Source organism: Lissotriton helveticus, chromosome 10, assembly GCF_964261635.1.
Source record: "Lissotriton helveticus chromosome 10, aLisHel1.1, whole genome shotgun sequence".
NCBI lineage: Eukaryota > Metazoa > Chordata > Amphibia > Caudata > Salamandridae > Lissotriton > Lissotriton helveticus.
In genome coordinates this window covers 914,962,604-914,985,016 of record NC_136071.1, presented here as the reverse complement: position 1 = coordinate 914,985,016, position 22,413 = coordinate 914,962,604, and the positions used below count along the sequence as shown (strand labels likewise).

Here is a 22,413-nt window from a genome sequence, read left to right as displayed (position 1 = left end):
CAATAGCGTTTATCTGGGACTCCCAGTGGGTCTATCAAAGAGACTTCAACTAGTCCAGAACCAGGCGGCTAGACTCATCCTAAAACAGCCAAAATGGTCTTCTATCAAACCAGGTCTAGAAATGCTACACTGGCTTCCGATTTCCCAACGTATTGCCTTTAAAGCTGGCTGTATCACCTTCAAGGCCACACAAGATAAAGGCCCTGCCTTTATTTGCAGCCTGGTTTCTAAATATACTCCCACTAGAAGCCTGCGCTCTGCTCAAAAATCTTTATTGGAGGTGCCTCGCTTCAAAAGGAAGCGACAGGGCGGCTGCTGCTTTCGCCATCTAGCAGCTTCATTTTGGAACTCCATCCCCTTGCCGATTAGGCAGAGTAAGGATTTGCTCACCTTCCGCAAGGAATTAAAAACCTGGTTATTCTCTCAAGCCTACCATTAACCTCTGTCAGCTTAGTGTTATGTTGTTCGGACTCTTCATACTTCCTATAGCGCCATGAAGCCCACGGGCGTACGAGCGCTTTACAAATTGATTTTAACATAACATTTAACATGAGAATGCACATATTGCCAAGTGTGGCGTTGATGTGCTGGACAGACTGCAGTTTGCAGACCACAGACATATCCATGTCCACATATAACGCAGCTGTTAGTAGTTTTGTGGACAGTGGATGCAACCATGTCACCCCAACCAGTGGGGAAGATCACGGAAATGTAGCACGTTAGGTCCCCCCTGTACGCGTGTGCGGAGTGGGCTTGCTCAGCATTCGCCAGGCTAGTGAAGGGGTGTGAATAAAAATCATGTAGCCCTGGGCATGATTCTCTTCCGGAATGGCCAATGTGGCTGCCAGGCTGGCGGCTCTCACCCGGCCACAAGGCCGCCGTTGTGTGCGGCGGTACCTGCGATCATGTGCGACTCCCGCTGCCCAGGCCACACCCTGAACCAGTCTCGTCCACCCCTGCTCACCTGCCAACACCGGCATGTCTATAGGAGAGCCCACCACGTGCCTGTGCTAGCTCCATGCCTGAGGCCCATGACCATGGCAGCCTCCCCAGATCATCACGGCCTCCGTGAGCAAGGCCCGCAGTACTTCTTTACTGTTGATGCACTCCACCGGCATACACAGCATACAAGTAGGTTGCACATTTGGAACTGAGTCTTGATTACACAATGGCAGAGTTCATGTTTAAGGCAGAGCTTAAATCCCTACACTCCCTTTGATGTGGTGCCACCAACTCTGTGCATAGCATTCTGACCACACATGTCTGTGGGCCCTTGCGGACTGCTGCCTCGGGCCTACACACCTGTCCAGCAGGCCTCAGACAAATCCTCTCCAGTTCATCCCAGCTAGGACACGGTCTTGTCACAGACTGTACATCCGCCCTACTCTGGTGCCTCCACCTCCATCAACCAGGAAACCTCTCCACATGCCATTCCAACACTGTGTGTTAGAGACCCAGGAGGAGCTGGCTGCACAGCTGCTGCCCCACACTGACCACTGCCTCCGGCACACACTGCGGTCGAGTGAGACACACATTTTGACTGACTCTTGCTTTGTCAATTGCAGAGTTGATATAGGTGCACATGCCTTATCGCAGACTGCATCCCCTTCCAGCTCTGGTACCACTGACTCAGTGCCACAGGAGTCATGGGCACTCTCCCGTTGGACTATGTTGTTGTCTGAGTCCTTGGCCTGGGGGTTGTCTTCATCAGGTAGCTGATATTTACATGGTGGGATGAGGGGACTGTAGCATCCATCTCCTTCATTGTGCCTGTTTCTACCTGCTTCAGCCCTCTGCAGCATGCCCTGGATGGACACCTTCCACTGTCCCCCGTAACACTCCGTGTCATTCTCCTGGGACATCAACGAGGACCTGCTCAGCTCCCGTGACCCTATCTCAGTGCACCACAAGTCACCGTCCCCTGAGGGTGTGCCTGTGCCTGCAGTGGTGCATCCGGGGACACTAACTCTGTGCAGCTCAAGTCATGGACCCTTGCTGTTTATACTTTGGAGTTCTGATTGTCAGAAGATCACTGTTTACTTGTTGCCAGCACAAACCAATCCCAAAACCACCAACCCCAAAACCACCAAAACCAACATCCATCCAGCACAGGCGTCACTGGACGTGTGACCCTGGCAATAAAAGGTGTTGGACTCACATGCCCTTCCCACAAATTGTCTCATTGTGTCCGTGTGGTCATTATGTATGCATGAGGGCCCCGGGCCAAACCACATCAAATTGTGCTGTGTACAGCGTGCGCAAACTTGTCACCTCAGGCAGTGGTGTAGACCTTGGACATGTGGCTGTGTCGGACCCTCCTCTGAGCGTAATTGAATTGTCTGGCGTACGGTGCGGGGTGTGGTTTTTTGACATGTGGCTCTGGGCATGGTAGAGGTTAGGCCTTGAGAAAGATGCAAGTGATGCGTGTGTCTCTAGTGTGGTGTCTGCGCCACCCGTCATGCATTGTGCAATGTTGCTATGTAGCATGCCCGAAGCGTGCGGCCTCGGCCAAGGGATACATGAGGGTGAGCAAGCCTGCACGGGGTCCAGAATGATACATGCCAACTGTTGTGTGTGTCGCTATTTCCGCCACATGAGCTAGAGGTCTACTCTCAAGCGCAGGGTGAGTTTGGCAAGGCATGTACCCTACATCTGTGTACGCTCTGTCCTTACCATAGGCCTACACGCATGTGGCTGCATGCCTTCAGCGCACAGCATCACTGTGCTGTTGTCAGGCTTCTGTACTTTCGCAGACGGGCATGTCAATGGTGTGCCGTAGGGGTGCAGGTGATGCAACTGCGCTGCGCACACTAGTGAATGAGCTCGGGGGAAGGAGGAGCAGCAGTGAGGCTACATATTACACATTGGTGCAGGTCATTTGTAAAAAGCAGTACATGTCATACAGGAATCACATGATCACATATATCATACACCAATGAACCAGTGAGCCTACCAACTGCACAGGCACATCACTCAGACAGATGTGAGTGTGACATGTGTTGATGGCAATTTTATGATGTGTTCATGGATGGTGCGTGTGTCAACTCTGTGCAGAGGGGCTGTTTGGAGTGTCACGTAGTCTAACTGCCAGTCCTGTGTGTCATAGTTGCTAGGGTATCCCACTCTTCAGCGTTTCACATGTATTCAGGTTCATTCCAGTTTGGCTGACATTTGTGGCCTACATGTGACAACAGGGCTCCTTGTAGGGTCAGTTATGTGCCACCATGATGCAGGGACTCAAATACCACAACATGTGCAACATGTATGTAAGCAGGATTCACTGCCCCTACATTCATCCACGCTGTCATGATTGTTTGCTCATGGTCATGACACGTCTGTGTGCAGGAGAGGTTGCTTGGCCCTCTGCAATGCGAAGGGGAGAGGTGGTGCCACTGCATGTTCCATGCATGTGTCTGCATTGGCACAGTTTACATGCAGACTACATGTCAATGTACAATGTGGCTGTGAGGCGATGCCTATGTGATGTGGGACGATGGTCATTTGTCCTACGTCACGGATGTGGGAGTATGCTCGTACATTATCATCTCACTGTTTTTGGGCTCTGCTTTTGTGTTCCATTTTCCCGCATGACGTGTGGGATTTGTAGACCTGTGGCTGGTTTTCGCTGTTTTTTGTATCGGGATTGGCCTCATTGCAACTTTTTTTGGGTTCGTGTATCGCTTTTTTGTGGCGTAGCGTTGACTGAATTGCGGACATTTGAGTTGTTATCGCGGGCCTATCGCATGGTACCGCCGGCTTGAGAATACCACGTTAACACAGTGTTATTTTCCCGAGATAGTTCAGATAATCAAAAAGGTCCAACCTCAAGTAGTTAACTGTGAGTCCAGATATTGTTGGCATTCACAGTTTGTTAAAATACGGAACGGGAAGACCCCTATGATGAAGCATGACACCAAGGGCCCTTTTGGTGTGTGAGGGGTATTTTAACAAACACTGTGTATGCCAACAATATCTGGACTCACAGTTAACTACTTGAGGTTGGATCTTTTTGGTTATCTGAACCATTTACCGGAGGAGGGTGCGTCCACCTTGGTGCTGATCAGCACCACCTCTTCACTCCCTAATTTTGATTTTTGTTGATTTTTCCGAGATAGACTGCGCTGTGAGGAGTTGCGTTAAGCTACGTTTGCTGCAGTTTTCACACGTTCTTGAGAATATCCCCCATTGTGTGCTGTTCAGTAGCTCTCACTTTCAAATCTGATCTCCCCATTGTCATGTTGAGAAACCTTGATTCATTTAAATAATGAACTATCTTTCACACTGTTTTGACTGTGGCTGTGCTGCTTCTGTTTTTCATGCAAAAAGATATGTCCTCTTTTTTTGTTAATATTTAGATCTTTCAAGATTAATGCTTTAGGTCACCAGGGACAAAATTGTCATAGAGAGAGGGGGCCACACAGCCCCCTCTCTGAATAAAGAAAATATTTAAAAAATAGCATGACCCAGGAACCCAGCTCCTTTCTCCACCACTCTGCCAACACACCTCCTAGCACAATGACGGTTGGGGAATGAAGTCCCCTTGGATCCAGAGGGTCCTTTTGTGGCCAACTACCCCCTCATGTTACCACCAGTAAGTTGAACACAACCTGATTGCTGAAATGACTTCAGAGACCAGAGTTCTTTGATGAACCAGAGTTCTTTGATAGTAAAGAAAGGGTCTCTACCTATAGTGCTAGGGATTGCAACACTATCATTGATTATATATTTATTTCACCAGTTATGTTGCAGAATGTTATCTTTTATAATGCTATACATTCCACATATAGTGACCACAACCCGGTTGTGTTGAACATGGAGGATAATGTTTTATTTTTGTTTAACAAAAATTCTGAATTAGATATCGTTGTTGATATCACTGCAAAGGATCAAGGGAGACGGGTGAAATGGAGTAAAGTTATACCGGAGGAATTCCTTTACTCCCTAAATGAGAAAGTGGGCAGTGACATTAATGTTTGTAGGGAGCCATTGAGATTCAAAGGGAATATAATTGGGTCCTTTGAAGCCATCTGTCGCCAGGTGGCAGACGACCTAAAATGTATATCCACAAACCGAGAGAGAAAGGTTGAGGGGTGGTTCAATAATGCATGCTCCAAATCACACCGATTACTCCATAAAGCACTGAAAAGGGTACCCCGTGATAGAGAGGAGGTGGCAAGGCTTAGGAAGCAGTACAGTCAGGATATCCAAATAAGGAAAAAGGAAATTAAGAAACAGGCGTGGGACAATTTGTATGAAAAAGCTACCCTAAGGGATAGCGCAAAGTTCTGGGCCATTGTCAATACACCGCTGTTCAATGGTAAAGAAAATGCGCCATTGGAGTTAAATATCCCTGAGAAGGAATGGTTGGACCATTTCCAAAAAATTTATGGCAGCAACATTGATCTAGGACCTCCTAATTTAACCCCGATCGACATTCAAGCCCCCCTTCTAAGTTTCACTATTAAAGAGGTACAGAGTGCTATCGAGGGCATGTCATCACAGAAGGCCCCTGGGCCAGATGGCGTACCCGCAGATATGTACAAAACAAACTCAGCAATGTGGTCAGTTGTACTTACTAATGTTTTTAATGTAGTTGGTATAGATAAGATAAGACCTCCAACTACCTGGTCACAGGCTGTTATCATCCCCATTTTTAAGAAGGGTCAAAGGGGGGACCCTAGATGCTACAGGCCAATATCTCTGCTAGATTCCTCATTTAAAATCTTGGGCAAAATAATACTAGAGAGAATCTCAGCTTGGACCACCGATAAAAACATCCTGTGTGAGGCCCAGTATGGGTTTAGATCTGCTAGAGGTACAGAAGACCAATGCCTTAATTTGCACCTTATACTGAGCAAATACACTGTAGCTTCAGGGGGGAAGATGTATTTGGCCTTCATGGACTTGTCCACAGCTTTTGACCTAGTCAATAGGTCAAAGCTGTGGACAATACTCCTTGAAAAGGGACTGGATCGTGCTCTTGTGGATTTTTTGGCACGACTCCACAGTGATTTAAGGGCAACTATCCGTATGACCCAAGAGGGGAACTGTACCTCTTTTTTTAAATCGGGAAGGGGAGTGCGCCAAGGGTGCATTTTGGCACCTATGCTCTTCTCCCTTTATATTAACTCCCTTGGAGAGTCCCTAAAAACTGCCTCTGCAGATGTGCCCTGCATGGGTGGTTCCGTGACGCCGGTACTTTTATATGCCGACGACACGGTACTGATGTCAAGGACCCCGAAGGGCCTTCAACATTTACTTAATACTTTTGGGGCTTTTATGCAAGACTTGGATTTGGTGATTAATGTAGGAAAGTCGCATGTCATGGCTGTGGGTAATTCTAAAAGCAATATTAGAACCCTGACCTGCAACGATGCTGTACTTACTAAGGTTAAAACCTTTACATACTTAGGAGTGGTGTTCGACGAGAAAGGGACATGGGCACCACAAATCCAGAATAAGACCGCAGCTGTAAAACGATCATCTGCTGCTATACTGGGGTTCGCCAAACGTCTTGGCGGCAAACCACCAGAGGCTATATTATCCATATACAAAGCCAAAACCATGGCAATAGCCAGATATGGAGCCTCTATTTGGGGATATAAGAACACAACCCATATCCAAAGGGCAGAGAATATTTTTTTGCGATCTGTTCTGGGCTTACCAAAATCCACACCTGCTAACTCAGTACATAAGGAACTAGGGGTAGGTTATATTGAAGATATGTTGTCTTTTGCACCACTAAGGGCTTGGATTAAAATTTGGCTTAATCCCAATTTAACATTAAATCACACGATTATTAAAGACTGTATGGGGCGGGATCGTGTGGCAGAGATTGAGTGGCTTTCATATATCAAGAAAATCGCACAATACCTGAGCCGCCCTAATTTATATACTAACCCTGAAGGCCTACAAAAAGATGACATTAATTGGGCGAAACTGGAATATATAAAGAAAAGAGAAGCCGAAAGAGAAACATGCGAAATCATGAAGCCAACCGTGAGGTCACATTTTTTGACAATAACAACCGTAGCCATTGAACCGTACTTGGCGGTAGTAAACAAACCTTTCCATCGGTGGCTTCTCACTAAATTTCGCTTCAATCAGTCTCACCTCTTGTTGGGTGAATATAATAAATGGTGTAAACCCCATGAGAACGCCCCCTGTAAGTGTGACGATTTCTCGGACCAGGATTCTATCCACTTTTTCTTTTTTTGTCCTTTTTTTAGAATTGCAAGAGAGAAATATATTAAGCCAATATTAAAAGAACTAAAGTTTACCCAAGTCAAACCGGCCTTTCTGTTTTTACAGTTAATGGAAACACCTCTAATTATGTATAGGGTAGCAAATTTCCTCACAATGTCCATTAGGTCTCGTCGAAATATACCTCAGACACTGATTAATTGACCTAGCCTTTGTTAAGAATTGTACACCCAGTCGGGGTATCACTGTTAAATGATTGTATTATAGGTTTGTAAATATTACTGTAAATAGACCATTGAACAAACCCATACCACAAACAGTAAAAATGAAATGAAATTTTGTAGGAAAATATAGACAGTGCAAGTATGACGAAAAGTATTTTAAATTTTTTTTAAAAAACTTTTGTAAATATGAAATTTGTAAATATGGAATTTGAATTTGTACATAATGAGTCTTGTTTTTTAAATACTCCAATGATCAACTATGAATGTATAGCATACTTTTATGATTTTAATTTAATCGAATAAAGTGTTTTTGACTCTGACTCTGACTCTGACTTCAGAGACCACACTACCTTTCCCCAACCCTCCTGTTACCACCAGTAAGTCCCCCAAAGCAGGATTGCTGAGAGGTTATTAGTGGCCATGCCCCTTTCTCCACCACTCTGCAAAGGTACCTAATGGTGCACTGCTGGTTGGGGTATGTAGTCCCCTAGTTTCCAGAGGGTGCTTGGGGGCCAACTAAACCTCTTGTTAACTCTAGTAAGTCCCACACAGTGGGTTTGTTGAGAGGTATTCGGTGGCCAAGCTCCCGTTCTCCACCACTCTGCAAATGCGCCTCCTGGTGAACTACTAATTGGGGGATAAAGTCCCCTCGGCTCGTGAGGGTCCTTGGAAGACAACTACCCCTCCTGTCACCTCCCAGTAAGACCCACACAGCTGGATTGCTGAGAGATTGTCAGAGGCCGTACTCCCTTTCTTCAACACTCTGCAAATGCACCTCCTGGTGCACTACTAGTTGAGGGAAGTAGTCAACTTTAGTCCTGAGGCACTCAGGAGTAAAGTGGAATTCATTCCCCAACCAGAAACGCCCCAGGAGGCACGTTTGCAGAGTGGTGGAGAATGGGGGCATAGCCTCCAATCCTCTCTGTCTGGGACTGGCTGGACATAACAAAATGGCTTGTTAGTCCCCAAGGACCCTTAGCATTAAAGGGGACTTCATTCCCTAACCACATATGTGCCAGGAGGTACATTTGCAGAGTGGTGGTGAAGGGGGCATGGCCTCCGGAGACTTGCCAGAGTTTTGGAGAAATATTTTCTTTTAGGGAAGGGGCGCTGGACAGCCCCCCTTCCCTGAGCCAACTTCATTTATGTCATCAAAAAAACAGAGTAAGCTGTGCGGCCCCCTCCCAGGCCTATTTCAGCCCCACGGACCCCATATGCTGAGGCGGGGAACCCATCCCTCAGGGCATGGCCTCCTCGTTGGGGACCGTGGGGAGAGCCTGAAGGCCCCAGCGGTCCCTGACGGCTCTCCACCTCCTGCAGAGCAAGCATTGCTTTTGGACAAAGGAAGCTGCTAACATGCAGCTCCCTCTGTCTAAAAGCAATTCTCCTCCCCTTCATGGAAGCAAGAGCATGTTTAATGCTTTTGCTTCCATGAGGCGGAGCAGTGTTTGCTATGATTTGAAGCATTGAAGATCTACAACTCTAGGATAGGTTCAGCGATCCTGTACGGCGCGGACCTCTGGGGTTTTGCGGACCTTTCCCCATTGATTAAAATACAAAATACATTTCTAAGGAATCTTACAGGTCTCCCCTGCTCTAGCCCCATGAAACCGTTGTTAATGGATTTGGGCTGCCACTCCATAGATGACACTGCTCGTTTCAAACCAGTGGCTCTATGGAGGAGGATTTGGACCACCCCCGAACTAGCCCTATATGCTTAGGCAATAATGGATGTTAGATCCATTATGGGTTCGGGCAACTTACATTGGTTCAAGCAAGTCAGATTTCTCCTAGAGACCATGGGCCTGGGAAACCTGTGGACTGACCCCGTTAATAATCCCTTTCCACCTAAAAAACTATTTAAAAGTCTATATTGGTCTTCAATAACCCAGAAACATATTAGACAATTTTTGTCCTCCTTTGTCTGGTATGTTCCTGGAGCTTAAAGGTGATCCTTCCCTAGAAGACTATTGGGATACCATCACCTGGTCCAGTGACAGGAAACTCTATCACTAGCTAAGGGTTGGCAGCCTTCCTATTAGATCATTTACAAAACATTGGAAGGACCAGGTGTCTGAATCCTGCCGCTGGTGCACAGACTGCAGGGAATCCATGGGACACATATTCTTTGAATGCCCGGCCAATGCAGCTCCTAGGGCCAAATGGCTTAAACCCATTTGCCGCAATATGGGCACAAGAGTAGGGTCTGTAGCCCTGAGAATCTTGAGGTTTGACACGAGTGAACCAATTGTAATTGCTGTTGCAACATTCCTAGGCTGGGTGAGGATTATTTGGGCCAAGTAGTAAGCAGTGAAGTGAGTCTATCCAGCTTTTATCTGATTGTTTTGATTGTATTTTTTATTGCAATAGAAATGTTATCTCTCAAAATGCTAGTAAATTTTTTTAATTGCTCGTACTACTGTATTTTACTCATTTTGTTATAAATTGTTGTATGCCTTTTTCTATGATGTATTTTAATATGGTATCGTCTTTTATGATGAATCAATCGAAATAAAGACAAATGCCATCAATTTCTGTTTTGAAGTGTTAACAGACAGTGGCAGCCAATCAGCATACAGCTCGTGCACGGAGAGGTGCGCGCACGGTGCGTGCACGGTGCACGCTTATAGATATATACATTTTTTCTCTTTTGATTTTCTCAGGAACTACTGGAGGAGGGATTTACACAATTTAAACAAAAGGGCGATCTGCGACTCAGACTCTACCATTTTGCCAAATTTGGTATAATTCCGTTCAGCCGTTCGGGCTGTAGCCGTGTCTAATTGTCCTATGGAAATTAACATGGGGGAAAACACGTTTTTGGACCCCCCTTTTTTCCCAGACCCCGCTTGACGAATCTACCCGAGACTTTCAGGGAAGAAGCGGAGCGGAACGGGCCATCTTCTTTGAGAAATTCGCGAAGATTCAACAACCGGCCGCAAAGTTATTCCCAATAGAATGTTGCGGATTTCCTATGGAAACTAGGTCCTAACTATATATACCTATGGCGACCGCCAGTAGGTAATATATATATATATATATACATATAAATGTATTCATTGAAAAAAACAAAAGTTACTGGGATGCTATAGTTAGGCTGATATTTCATTCATAGAAAACCCAGAGAAATTCAGAAGTTATAGTTAGCTGAGCTAACTATAAATTGTGTCCCCGCAATGCACTGCTTATGACCTCACATATTACATCACTAATGACATGGTCAGTGACATCACTGATGACTTCTCAAATGGCATCACTGATGACATTATCCAGTGACTATGAGTGTTTCTAAAAGCTTTATGAGTGTTAAATATATATACACCAAGGTGTAATAATGAATCAGTGGGTGTATGAGTGCCCGTATGGATGATTTAGTGGGTGGGTGACGGACTGTATAAGTGAGTGATGATACATGTCTAAGTGAATGTATGGGAGAGTGATTCATTAGTGTGAATTGCTGTATGACTCTGTCAGTTGGTGTGTAAGTGGCTGCATGGGTTGACGAGTAGGTACATGAGTGGCTGTATGGGTTATTTATTGGCTATCTTAGTACCTGCATAGGTGTATGAGTGTGTGCGTGAGTGACGCCCTGCATGAGTGAGTGAGTGGGTGAATCAGTAGTTGTATGGGTTCATGAGTGTATCTGTGAGGGGCTGTATGTCGGTGAGTATGTCTCAGTGATGTATGGGTGAGTAACTGCATATGTGAAAGGTAGTATATGCAAATTTTGGAGTATATAAGTGACTGTTTGTGTGAGGGATTGTGAGAGTGGCTGTATCAGTGAGTGCTTGTGTCAGTGACTGTATAGGTGAGTGAGTATGTGTTAGTAGCTGTATGAATAAGTGAGTTGGTGTGTGTATAACTGTATAGGTGAGTAAGTGGCAGTGTGACTGAATCTATGAGTGGGTGAGTAGGTATGCGAGTAGCTCTATGAGGGTCTGACAGTGTATGAGTGGCTATATCGGGGATGAGTGGATATGTCAGTAGCTGTATTAGTGAGTGAGTGGGTATATGACTGGCTGTATGGGTGAGTGAGTGAATGCGTTTGAAGACCTATGAATGAATGAGTGTGTATGTAAGTAATGTTATGGGTGTATCAATGGTTTCAAAAATGGTTGTGCTAAAGTTGGAGTGAGTATATGAATGGTTACATGGCAGTGTAAGTGGCTGCGTCAAAGATTCTGAGGATTATGTCATCAGTAATGCCATTTGAGATATCATGAGTGATGTCATCAGCGATGTCACTACCTTGCCATGAGTGATGTAATATGTTATGTCATAAGCAGTGCATTGCTGGGGTACAAGTTGAATTTCCCTGTTTTTTACAAGTGAAATGTCAGCCTAACTATAATGTCCCTGTAACGTTTGGTTTTTCTGTGAATTTTTAAAGTTTTTTAAATGCTAATTGTTAACTAAAATGTTCCTGTATCTTTCATTTCCTAATTGGAATGTTCATTTTTTTGTAAGTGAACCTTTTGTAAGATTTTCGTACTTTATATGTTTATGTTTCTATAATACACCACAGATTTTTTGATTTCATATATTTTTTATCAGGAAATACATTAATAACTGGTTTTATTTTTAACAATTTTGTAAGTCGGCACAACATTGTTGCATTTACATTGGAGATCCTGCCATCAGCAAATGTATTTCACCTGCTGAAAAATACACTTAAAGACATTCTTTAAATAAAGTTTACCTTTAAATATGTAGCAGATATTTCTTTAACTTTTCTTTCTATGATCAATTTGAAAGAAATCCACCTTCTCACCAAATAAATTTGTTTGCGACTACCTACGTCACAGAGGTGACGTCGGTAGCCATGAAGAGCGCATGGGTTATATAAAGTGTAAAACATATATATGTATACACATATTCTACAGTATATTTACCAGTAGGGCTTTAATCAGTGTACTTTTCAAACTCATAGTTTTCTAGTGAGTTTCCAGATTAATCGCCTCCAAACACTTTTCCCCATTTCCGCGCAGACGGTGGAAGTTGCGATGACGTCAGTAGTCATGGATAGCGTACATTTTTCAACAACTTTGAAACATACATATATTATAATATTGTAAGTGCTGCTTTTCTTTCAATTTTTAAACAAAACTCCATTAATCTTATATTTTGCATTTTCGCTTCACCACGGGAACCCCAACTATTTTAGTCACCGCGAATATCACGTGACCGGGGAAAGAGGAATATCATTGGAGAATATTCTTTTCAGCAAAATCAATAGGAAGTTCACACCCACTATTCCTTCTTGATTCTTCTTTCAGAGAACCTATTTTTGAGCAGGTGAATTAATTTTGCAGTGGAAACGTTTTTCTTTTTTCAGAAATGGCAACACATCAAGGAGGCGGGTGTCAACAGCAACAACAGCTAAACTAGGATGTGGAGGAGGTGAACAGTGAAGATCTGGAAGAAGAGGAACCGCCACAAAAGAGAGCTAGTTGCCATTTTTATTATTAAAAAAACAAAAAACAAAATTTAAACTTCAAAAAAGCATGAAAAAAAGGTTCCTGTTGGAACCGCCTTTTACAGTGAAAAAAAGATAAAGAATGTATATATGTTGGAATGAGTATATGACTGGTGTATAGATAAGTGAATGAGTGGACAACTGGTGCATGGATGTTACAATGAGTGCAGCAGTGGTACCTGAGTAAATCTTTGAGTGCAAAAGTAGTGCCTGAGTGATTGGATGAGTTCCCTCACCAACGACCCCGCCACCGCCAGAGCCAGCCTCCAGGAAGGAATGAAAGACGTCGCGGAATGGATGAAGCTCAGCCGTCTGAAGCTGAACTCGGACAAGACGGAAGTCCTCATCTTCGGACCATCCCCCTCCGCCTGGGACGACTCCTGGTGGCCCCCTGCTCTGGGCACCGCCCCCAAGCCCACGGACCACGCACGCAACCTGGGCTTCATCCTGGATTTCTCCCTCACGATGACCAAGCAGGTCAACGCCGTCTCATCATCCTGCTTCAACACCCTGCGCATGCTCTGAAAGATCTTCCGGTGCATCCCCACCGAAACCAGAAAAAACGGTCACCCAGGCCCTCGTCACCAGCCAACTGGACTACGGGAACGCCCTCTAAGCAGGAACCACAGCCAAACTACAGAAAAGACTCCAGCGCATACAGAACGCCTCTGCACGACTCATCCTGGACATCCCCCGCCACAGCCACATCTCCGCCCACCTAAGAGACCTGCACTGGCTCCCGTCAGCAAGAGGATCACGTTCAGGCTCCTCACCCACGCACACAAAGCCCTCCACGACATGGGCCTCAAATACCTCAACAACCGCCTCACGATCTACACACCCACCCGCCTGCTCCGATCCGCCAGCCTCGCCCTCGTCACTGTCCCACGGATTTGCAGAACCACCACCAGGGGAAGATCCTTCTCCTACCTAGCGGCCAAGACATGGAACTCCCTCCCCACCGACCTACGGCTGACCCAGGACCATCTCTCCTTCAGGAAGCAACTCAAGACCTGGCTCTTCGAGCAGTAGCAGCACCCCCCTCCCAGCTCCTTGAGACCCTAGAGGGTGAGCAGCGCGCTTTACAAATTCATTGATTGATTGATTGATTGATTGAGTGCAAACCTAGTGATTGGATAATTGCATGTGTGCATGGGTAGTGTGTGGCTAAATGGATGACTGCATTTGTAGTACCTGAGTGAATGCAAGAGTGGAACGGTAGTACCTGAGCGAATGGATGGGGACATGGATAATGTCTGGACGAATGAATTAGTGTATGGATAGTGCATGGGTAATTGGATGAGTGCATAGGTACTGCTTGAATGAATGGATGAGGGCATGCATAGTACCTGAGTAAACAGATGAGTGCGAGGCTAGTACCTGAGTGATTGGATGTATCCATAGGTAGTGCCCGGGTGAATGAATGAGTGTGCTTTTAGTGCCTGAGTATTTACTCAGGCACTGAGTATTGACTGAGTGAATCAATATCTGCATGGTTAGTGCCCTGGGTAAATGCATGAGTGCATGAGTGAAATGATGAGAGCAGGTGTAGTGCCTGTGTCATTAGATGAGTGTTTGGATAGTGCCTAATTAAATGATGAATGCATGCATAGCACCTGAATGAATGGATGAGTGGAAATGTAGAGCCTCAGTGACTGGATATGTGCATGCTTAGTGCCTGGGTGAATGGATGAGTGCATGAATAATGTCAGAGTGAATTAATCAGTGCATGGGTAGTGCCTGGATCATTTGATGAGGGTATGGGTAGTGTCTGAGTGAATGGATGAGCGCATGCATACTGTGCATGAGTGGACAGATGAGTGCAAAGGTAGTGCCTTGGTGAGTGGAAGGATGTATTAGTAGTGACTGGTTGATTGGATGACTTCATATGTAGAGCCTGAGTGAATGCAAGAGTGGAACAGTAGTGCCTGAATGAATGGATGGGGCATGGATAATGTCTGGGTGAATGAATGAGTAAATGGATAGTGCCTGGGTAATTGGATGAGTGCATGGGTACTAACTGAGTGAATGAATGAATACATGCATAGTACCTGAGTGAACAGATAAAGTGCCTGGGTGAATGGATAAGTGTGTGGGTAGTGCCTGAGTGAATAGGTGAGCTCATGGGTATTGACTGAGTAATTTAAAATGTGCATGGTTAGTGCCTGGGTAAATGCATGAGTGCATGAGTGAATGGATGAGTACAAGTGTAGTGCCTGGGTCATTAGATGAGTGTTTGAATAGTAACTGATTAAATGGATGAATAATTCCAGAGCAAATTAATGAGTGCATGGGTAGTGCCTGGATGATTTGATGAGTGTATGGGTAGTGCCTGAATGAAAGGATGACTGCATGCATACTACGTGAGTGCAACAATAGTGCCTGGGTAATTGGAAGAATGTATGAGTTGTGCCTGGTTGATGTACGACTGCATATATAGTGCCTGAGTGAATGCAAGAGTGGAATGGTAGTGCCTGAGTATATGGATGGGGGCATGGATAATGTCTGGTTGAATGAATGAGTGCATGAATAGTGCCTAGGTGATTGAATGAGTGCATGGGTACTGCCTGAGTAAATGGATGAGTGTATGCATAGTACCTAAGTGAACATATTAGTGCAAGGGTAATGCCTGAGTGATTGGATGTGTCCAAGGCAGTGCCTAGGTGAATGGATGAGTGTGTGGGTAGTGCCTGAGTGAATAGGTGAGTGCATGGGTATTGACAGAGTGATTTGAAATGTGCATGGTTAGTGCCTGGTTAAATGCATAGTGCCTGAGTGAATGGATGAGTGGGAGGTTAGGGCCTGGGTGACTGGATATGTGCATGCATAGTGCCTGGATGAATAGATGAGTGCATGAATAATGCCAGAGCAAATAAATGAGTGAATGGGTAGTGCCTGGATCATTTTATCAGTGTATGGGCAGTGCCTGAGTGAAAGGATGACTGCATGCATACTGCTTGAGTGAACATATGAGTGCAACAGTAATGCCTGGGTAATTGGAAGAATATATGAGTAGCGCCTGGTTAATGGATGACTGCATATATATGCAAGAGTGGAATGGTAGTGCCCGAGTGTATAGATGGGGCATGTATAATGTCTGACTGAATAAATGAGTGCATGGATAGTACCTGGGTGATTGGATGAGTGCATGGGTACTGCCTGAGTAAATGGATGAGTGCATACATAGTACCTGAGTGAAAATAGTAGTACAAGGGTAGTGCCTGAGTGATTGGATGTGTCCAAGGCAGTGCCAGGGTAAATGGATGAGTGCCTGAGTGAATGACTGAGTGTTGGGTATTGACTAAGTGATTCAATATGTGCATGGTTATAGTCTGGGTAAATGCATAAGTGCATAAGTGAATGAATGACTGCTAGTGTAGTGCATGGGTCATTAGATGAATGTTTTGATAGTGCCTAATTAAATGGATGAATGTATGCATAGTGACTGAGTGAATGGATGTGTAGAAGGGTAATGCATAAGTGATTGAATGTGTGCATGCATAGTACCTTGGCGAATGGATGAGTGCATGGATGATGCCAGAATGAACGATTAGTGCATGGGTAATGTATGGATCATTTGATGAGTGTATGGGTAGTGCCTGAGTGAATGGATGACCGCCTGCATACTGCCTGAGTGAATGTATGAGTACAAGGGTAGTGCCTTGGTGATTGAAAGAATGTATGAGTAGTGTTTGGTTGATTGGATGAGTGCATTTGTAGTGCCCGAGTGAATGCAAGAGTGGACGGTAGTACCTGAGGGAATGGATGAGGGCATGGATAATGTCTGGGTGAATGAATGAGTGCATGGATAGTGCATGGCTAATTGGATGAGTGCATGAGTACTGCTTGAGTGAATGGATGAGTGCATGCATAGTACCTGAGTGAACCGATGAGTGCAAGGGTAGTGCCTGAGTTTTGAGATGTGTCCATAAGTAGTGCTTGGGTGAATGAATGAGTGTGTTTTATAGTGCCTGAGTGAATAGGTGAGTGCATAGGTATTGACTGAGTGATGTGTATGGTTAGTAAATACATGAGTGTATTAACGAATGGATGAGTGCAAGCGTAGTGCCTGGGATGAGTGTTTGAATGGTGCCTGATTAAATGGATGAATGCATGCATAGAGCCTGAGTGTGTGGGAGGGTAGTGCCTGGGTGTCTGGATATGTGCATGCATAGTGCCTGGGTGAATGGATGAGTGCGTGGGTAGTGCCTGAGTGAATAACTAGGTACATGGGTATTGACTGAGTGATTCGATATATACATGGTTAGTGTCTTGGTAAATGCATGAGTGAATGGATGCGTGCTAGTGTAGTGCCTGGGTCATTAGATGAGTGTTTGGATAGTGCCTGATTAAATGGATGAATGCATGCATAGTGCCTGAGTGAATGGATGTGTGGAAGGGAACTGCATAGGTGATTGAATGTGTACATGTGTAGTGCCTGGGTGAATGGATGCGTGCATGGATGATGCCAGAGTGAATGATTAGTGCATGGGTAGTGTAGGGATCATTTGATGAGTGTATGGATAGTGTCTGAGTGAATGAATGACTGCATGCATACTGCCTGAGTGAATGGATGAGTACAAGGGCAGTGCCTTGGTGATTGGAAGAATGTATGAGTAGTGCCTGGTTGATTGAATAAGCGCATCAGTACTATCTGAGTGAATGGATGAGTGCATGGATAATGTCAGGGTGAATGAATGAGTGTATAGGTAGTGCCTGGGTGATTGGATGAGTGCATGCATAGTGGCTGGGTAAATATATGAGTACACGGGTACTGCCTGGGTGAATGGATGAGTAGAAGGGTAGTGCCTGGGTTGAGGCGATATGTGCATATTTAATGCGTGGGTAAATAGATGAGTGCAGGGGTAGTGCTCGAGTGAATGGATCCATGCAATGGTAGTGACTGTGTAAATGAATGACTGGAAGGGTAACTCCTGAGTGATTGAATGAGTGCAAGATAGTGTCTTGGTAATTGTATTAGTGCAAGGTTAGAGGCTGGGTGAGTGCATAGATAGTACCTGGGTGATTAGATGAGTGCATGGGTAGTGCCTGAGTGAATGGATGTTCGCAAGCATAGTGCCTCAGTTAATGCATGAGTGCAAAGGTTGGGCCTGGGTGAACAGATGAGTAGAAGGATAGTGTCTGGGTGAATGACAGAGTGCACGGGTAGTGCTTCAGTGAATGGATGAGTGCAATCATAGTGTCCGGGTGATTAGATGAGTGTATGGATAGTGCATTTGAGATTCTGTGAGTGCATAGATAGTGCCTGAGTGAATGGATGAGTGGATGTGTACTGCTTGGGTAATTGGATAAGCATATGGGTAGTGCTTGCTTGATTGTATGAGTGCATGAGTAGCACATAGATGAGTAGTTGTCTGCAAGAGTGGTGCCTGGGTGATTGGACGAGTGCAAGGGTAGACCCTGGTTCATTGGATGAGTAAAGTTTAGTGGGTTGGTGATTGGGTGGGTACACAGATAGGGTCTTGGGTGATTGAGTGAATGCATTGATACTGTCTGCGTGATTGGGTGAGTGTATGGATAGTGCTTGGGTAATTGCATGAGTGCATGGGTACTGCCTGGGTGATTGGATGAGTCCAGGAGCAGTGCCTGGGTGACTAGATGAGTGAATAGGCAGTGCCTTGGTGAATGGATGAGTGCATACATAGTGTGTGGTTGTTTCCATGGTGCATGGGTAGTGCCTGGGTGATTGGATGAGTGCCTGAGTAGTGGATGGGAGATTAGATTAATTCAATGCAGTGAATTGGATGACTGCTTACGTGGTGGCTGGATTATTGGACTAGTGCAACTGTTGTGCATGGGAGATGTGATGAGTATGTGAGTAGTAACTCCATCAATCCATGACTAGATTAGTGATTTGACACACTAAATATATCTCAGCCTCTAAACACTGTGAAGAAATAAAAAAAATATATATATTCACATTTTATTTCGAACAATAGACAACCAAACTACATACAATATTTTTTGCAAAAAACTTTTATTCAACCATAACAGCAGATAAATCCCTATATAAATACCTCTGTGAAAACATTTATCAGACTCTCTATATCTCTATAAATATGCACATTAATGATTCACCAATATCCACGACAATATTGGTACATGGGGGCTGCGCTGGCGATAACGGCTTCATTGTAAATACTGTGCGAGATAAAAAAACGAAATCTATTTTGGATAGACAACTTGTGTCACTAACACCTCAATTTCTCAACCATGGTGTCAGAGTATCTCCACCCTGACCCCTTATGTGGGCTTTCCTACACATTTTAAGCCCCAGGAACCATTCCCGATAGATAAAAGGGTGGTTGCAACTTTCTCTTCAGGTTGCGTCCAGCCAATCAGGGCTCTCCTGTTGGTGTGTGCATTCGCGATTCATCATGAAACCTTCGCGAAATATCCACAGCCAGAGATATCACTGTAATTTAAAACTTACATTTCTCAAAAACTACTGAACGGATTTACACCAAATAAGCAAAAGGCACTTCCTTGAACCGACAGCTATATCCCTGCCAAATATGGTCAGCGGTTTGGGCTGCAGAGGCAGCTAAAGGCTTTACAGGAATTAACATTAGAAACGCCCCACATTCTTGGTCCCCACTGCACGGATCATCCCCAAACTTTCCTAATCAATAGTGCCCAAATGACACATTTTTTGGCAAAATTTCACGCAGATTGGTCAAACGACACCAAAGTTATAGCCTAGTCAAAAAATGATTTTCCTATGGAAACTAGGTCATAACTATAACTGCCTACTTGCGACCGTTAGTCAGTCATAAAACTGCATAATATATAAAAAGACTCAAAAACAAAATGACATTGACAGATCCCCATAATTAAAGAAAATCATAGAACTATAACCTTCATATACATCTTAATTATGATGTGATTTAGTAGTTCCATAAGATTTTTTTTAATATAAATTCAGTTTTCATTATTAATATATCAGTGTCACAATAGGCAAATTGCATCTCGGAATTCATGAATTAATCACTGATTGCAATATCTGAGCTTTGCCACCTATTACATCCAGAATATGTGATGTAAACATCCTAATCAATTACAAATGTAATGTATAACAATTTCTAAAAGTTACGAATCAATCCGTGCAAATGAACTCATAATTTACTGTTTTAAACAATGTTTCTGATCACCATCCATTCTACTCAATGTTCCATAATTATGGATGCATTATGGATGCAATTTATGTCACATAGAGTGGTATCCTTAAATTCAAACACATTCAGTATTCATATTTTTTAAATATTTCTTCAGTGGGCTTAGTATAATATCAATAGTTCAGACGTGGATCATGAAACAATCATAACTGTGTTTATTTATCTATTTTGAATATGAAAACAACATGACTATTAAAATAATGATCATCTATATAGAAGAAAACGCTAAGATTCCGAAAAATGATCTAATAACTTTATTTTTTTTTCACAGGGTGATTGTGTATCCATACAAACAGGATTGAAAAGAAATGCAGGAACTTGGATAGATGAAGACTGCCTAAAGCTAAGAGCCTACATTTGCCAAATTACCAAACGTAGGTATACTTTTTCATTTAACTATTAGATGGGGTGCAACCATACATACATGGGAAGTGTACAGGGTACACTGTATCACCCTATTGCTATAATTTTGGAATAAACACTGCGGGCCTGATTCACAAAGGTATTCTTACATGTTTGTGTAAGTTTACGCTTTTACACTGTTCACAAAACTGCCTTTTAATAGAAAGTTTACAATAGCGAGACTAGGCAGGCGAGGCAAAGAACTGCACATAAAAAGATAAACCTCTCCTATCTTTTTATGTGTAGAGTTCTCCATCCTGACTATGGAGTCCATACAGTCGTAAACTTACTATTAAAATGCAGTTTGTGAATACTGAAAAAGGGTAAACTTACACAAATACGAACGTTTACCTTTGTATGTGTAAGTTTACCTTTGTGATTCCGGCCCTGTGGGTTTTGACAGTGTTGTTTTGTGGAATACCAAAGGTCATCAACGAAATCTCTTCTTTATAATCAATATATTCATTGGCTGTACGCAACCTAGGTAAAAAACAGAACAGGACACTGTGCAGAGCATATCAATATCCTAACAGCAGTCTGTGACATTAGACTTCTTCAGGGCCCTAGAACTTCCAGTTCTTCTTAATAGCCACAGTCAAAGTAAATAATTCTCCAAGTATATGAGCGTAGCACGCGGAATGACTAATGACAGGTCCAAGCTGATATGCGTACACGGACCAAGATTCATAATTGATACCCTGAATATGGGCAAATATACTTATTGAAACTGACAGAGTGACTTACAAACTCGCCTACAATTACGTGATTTTGAGCTTATGAAGTGATATGTGGGTTTAATGACGAAGGAACCCTTAGACTCGTGCTACGTGACTCATATACTTATTATAAATACTTGGAGAATTATTTACTTTGACTGTGACTAATAAGAAGAACTGGAAGTTCTAGGGTCCTGAAGAAGTCTAATGTCACAGACTGACAGGACGAAACACGTGTTGGCTGTTTTTGAGAATTACATTTACGTTGGATGAAGGAATAAAGAGAAGAAAATTTGAAGAAATTGACTTTACTTTTGTGGACTTTGATGTAACATTTTGAGTGCTTGGTGGAATTATTGGTAATGTTCTAAGCCACATGCAGGTGTACACGGTGACTGTCGGAGCAAGTAATGTGTGTGTGCATGTGTGTATGATAGTTGATCGTTGACACAGTAGAATCAATTTGGCATTACCTTTTTAGAGAATACAATAAAAAATGAAGGTAGTCTGGCATACAAGCAATGTGCAGTGCTGAACACTGTCAATGCATACCTTAAGCCTTTTTTATAATTCAGAATCTAGGCAGTGGCGCCCCACTGCTTTGCAGCAGTGACAGTGAAGTAAAGGAAACAGAAAATGATAAAAACTCATTTTATATTTCCTTCTGCTGCAGCTTTGCGTTTGGGCCGGGTCTGCTCCAACGACAGAGGAGCAGGGGAGGTGTGGTTTGCCCACTCCTAAGTGCACATGACTGTTTTGCTGGCCTGATTCATGCGCACTTTGTATCTTCTCCATGCAGGCTGCATTACAGCCTGCTTGGGGAACATACCCATTATCTGGCTGATCGCCGATCCACGGCGCTTAGACCAATCACAACGCTACATTGCAGCATTGTGATTGGCTATAAGGAGGCAGGGAGCTGGGTGTTTCCTGCTGCTTCCGGCATCCTGCTGCAAGATCTGAGTCAGGAAGAAGAGGACAGAGGAGAGCCGGCCACCACTGGTAAGTTTTTTTTAAAACTTTTTTTGTACCCACCCAAACCCCTCCCCGCCGCCCCACCCCACCATCCAGATCCCGGAGCAACTGCTACTGTATCTAGGGCGTGGGATTTTCTCTGAATAGCTGAGATTGTCTCAGCAATAGTATTGCAGCAGCCGCCCCCCAATAGGGCAGAGGAGCGTCACCCCCCTGCTGCC

The 22,413-nt window shown here is 44.1% G+C and overlaps 1 protein-coding gene across 1 annotated transcript in view; it reads left to right on the top strand.

Annotated features, from left to right (window-relative positions):
- Nucleotides 1–22,413, top strand: part of LOC144784639 (macrophage mannose receptor 1-like) — a 949,320-nt gene that overhangs the window by 724,936 nt on the left and 201,971 nt on the right. Inside the window, exon 23 of the mRNA XM_078663568.1 lies at nucleotides 20,371–20,473. Coding sequence (XP_078519694.1) covers nucleotides 20,371–20,473 — 103 coding nt within the window. The remainder of the gene's footprint in view (nucleotides 1–20,370; nucleotides 20,474–22,413) is intronic.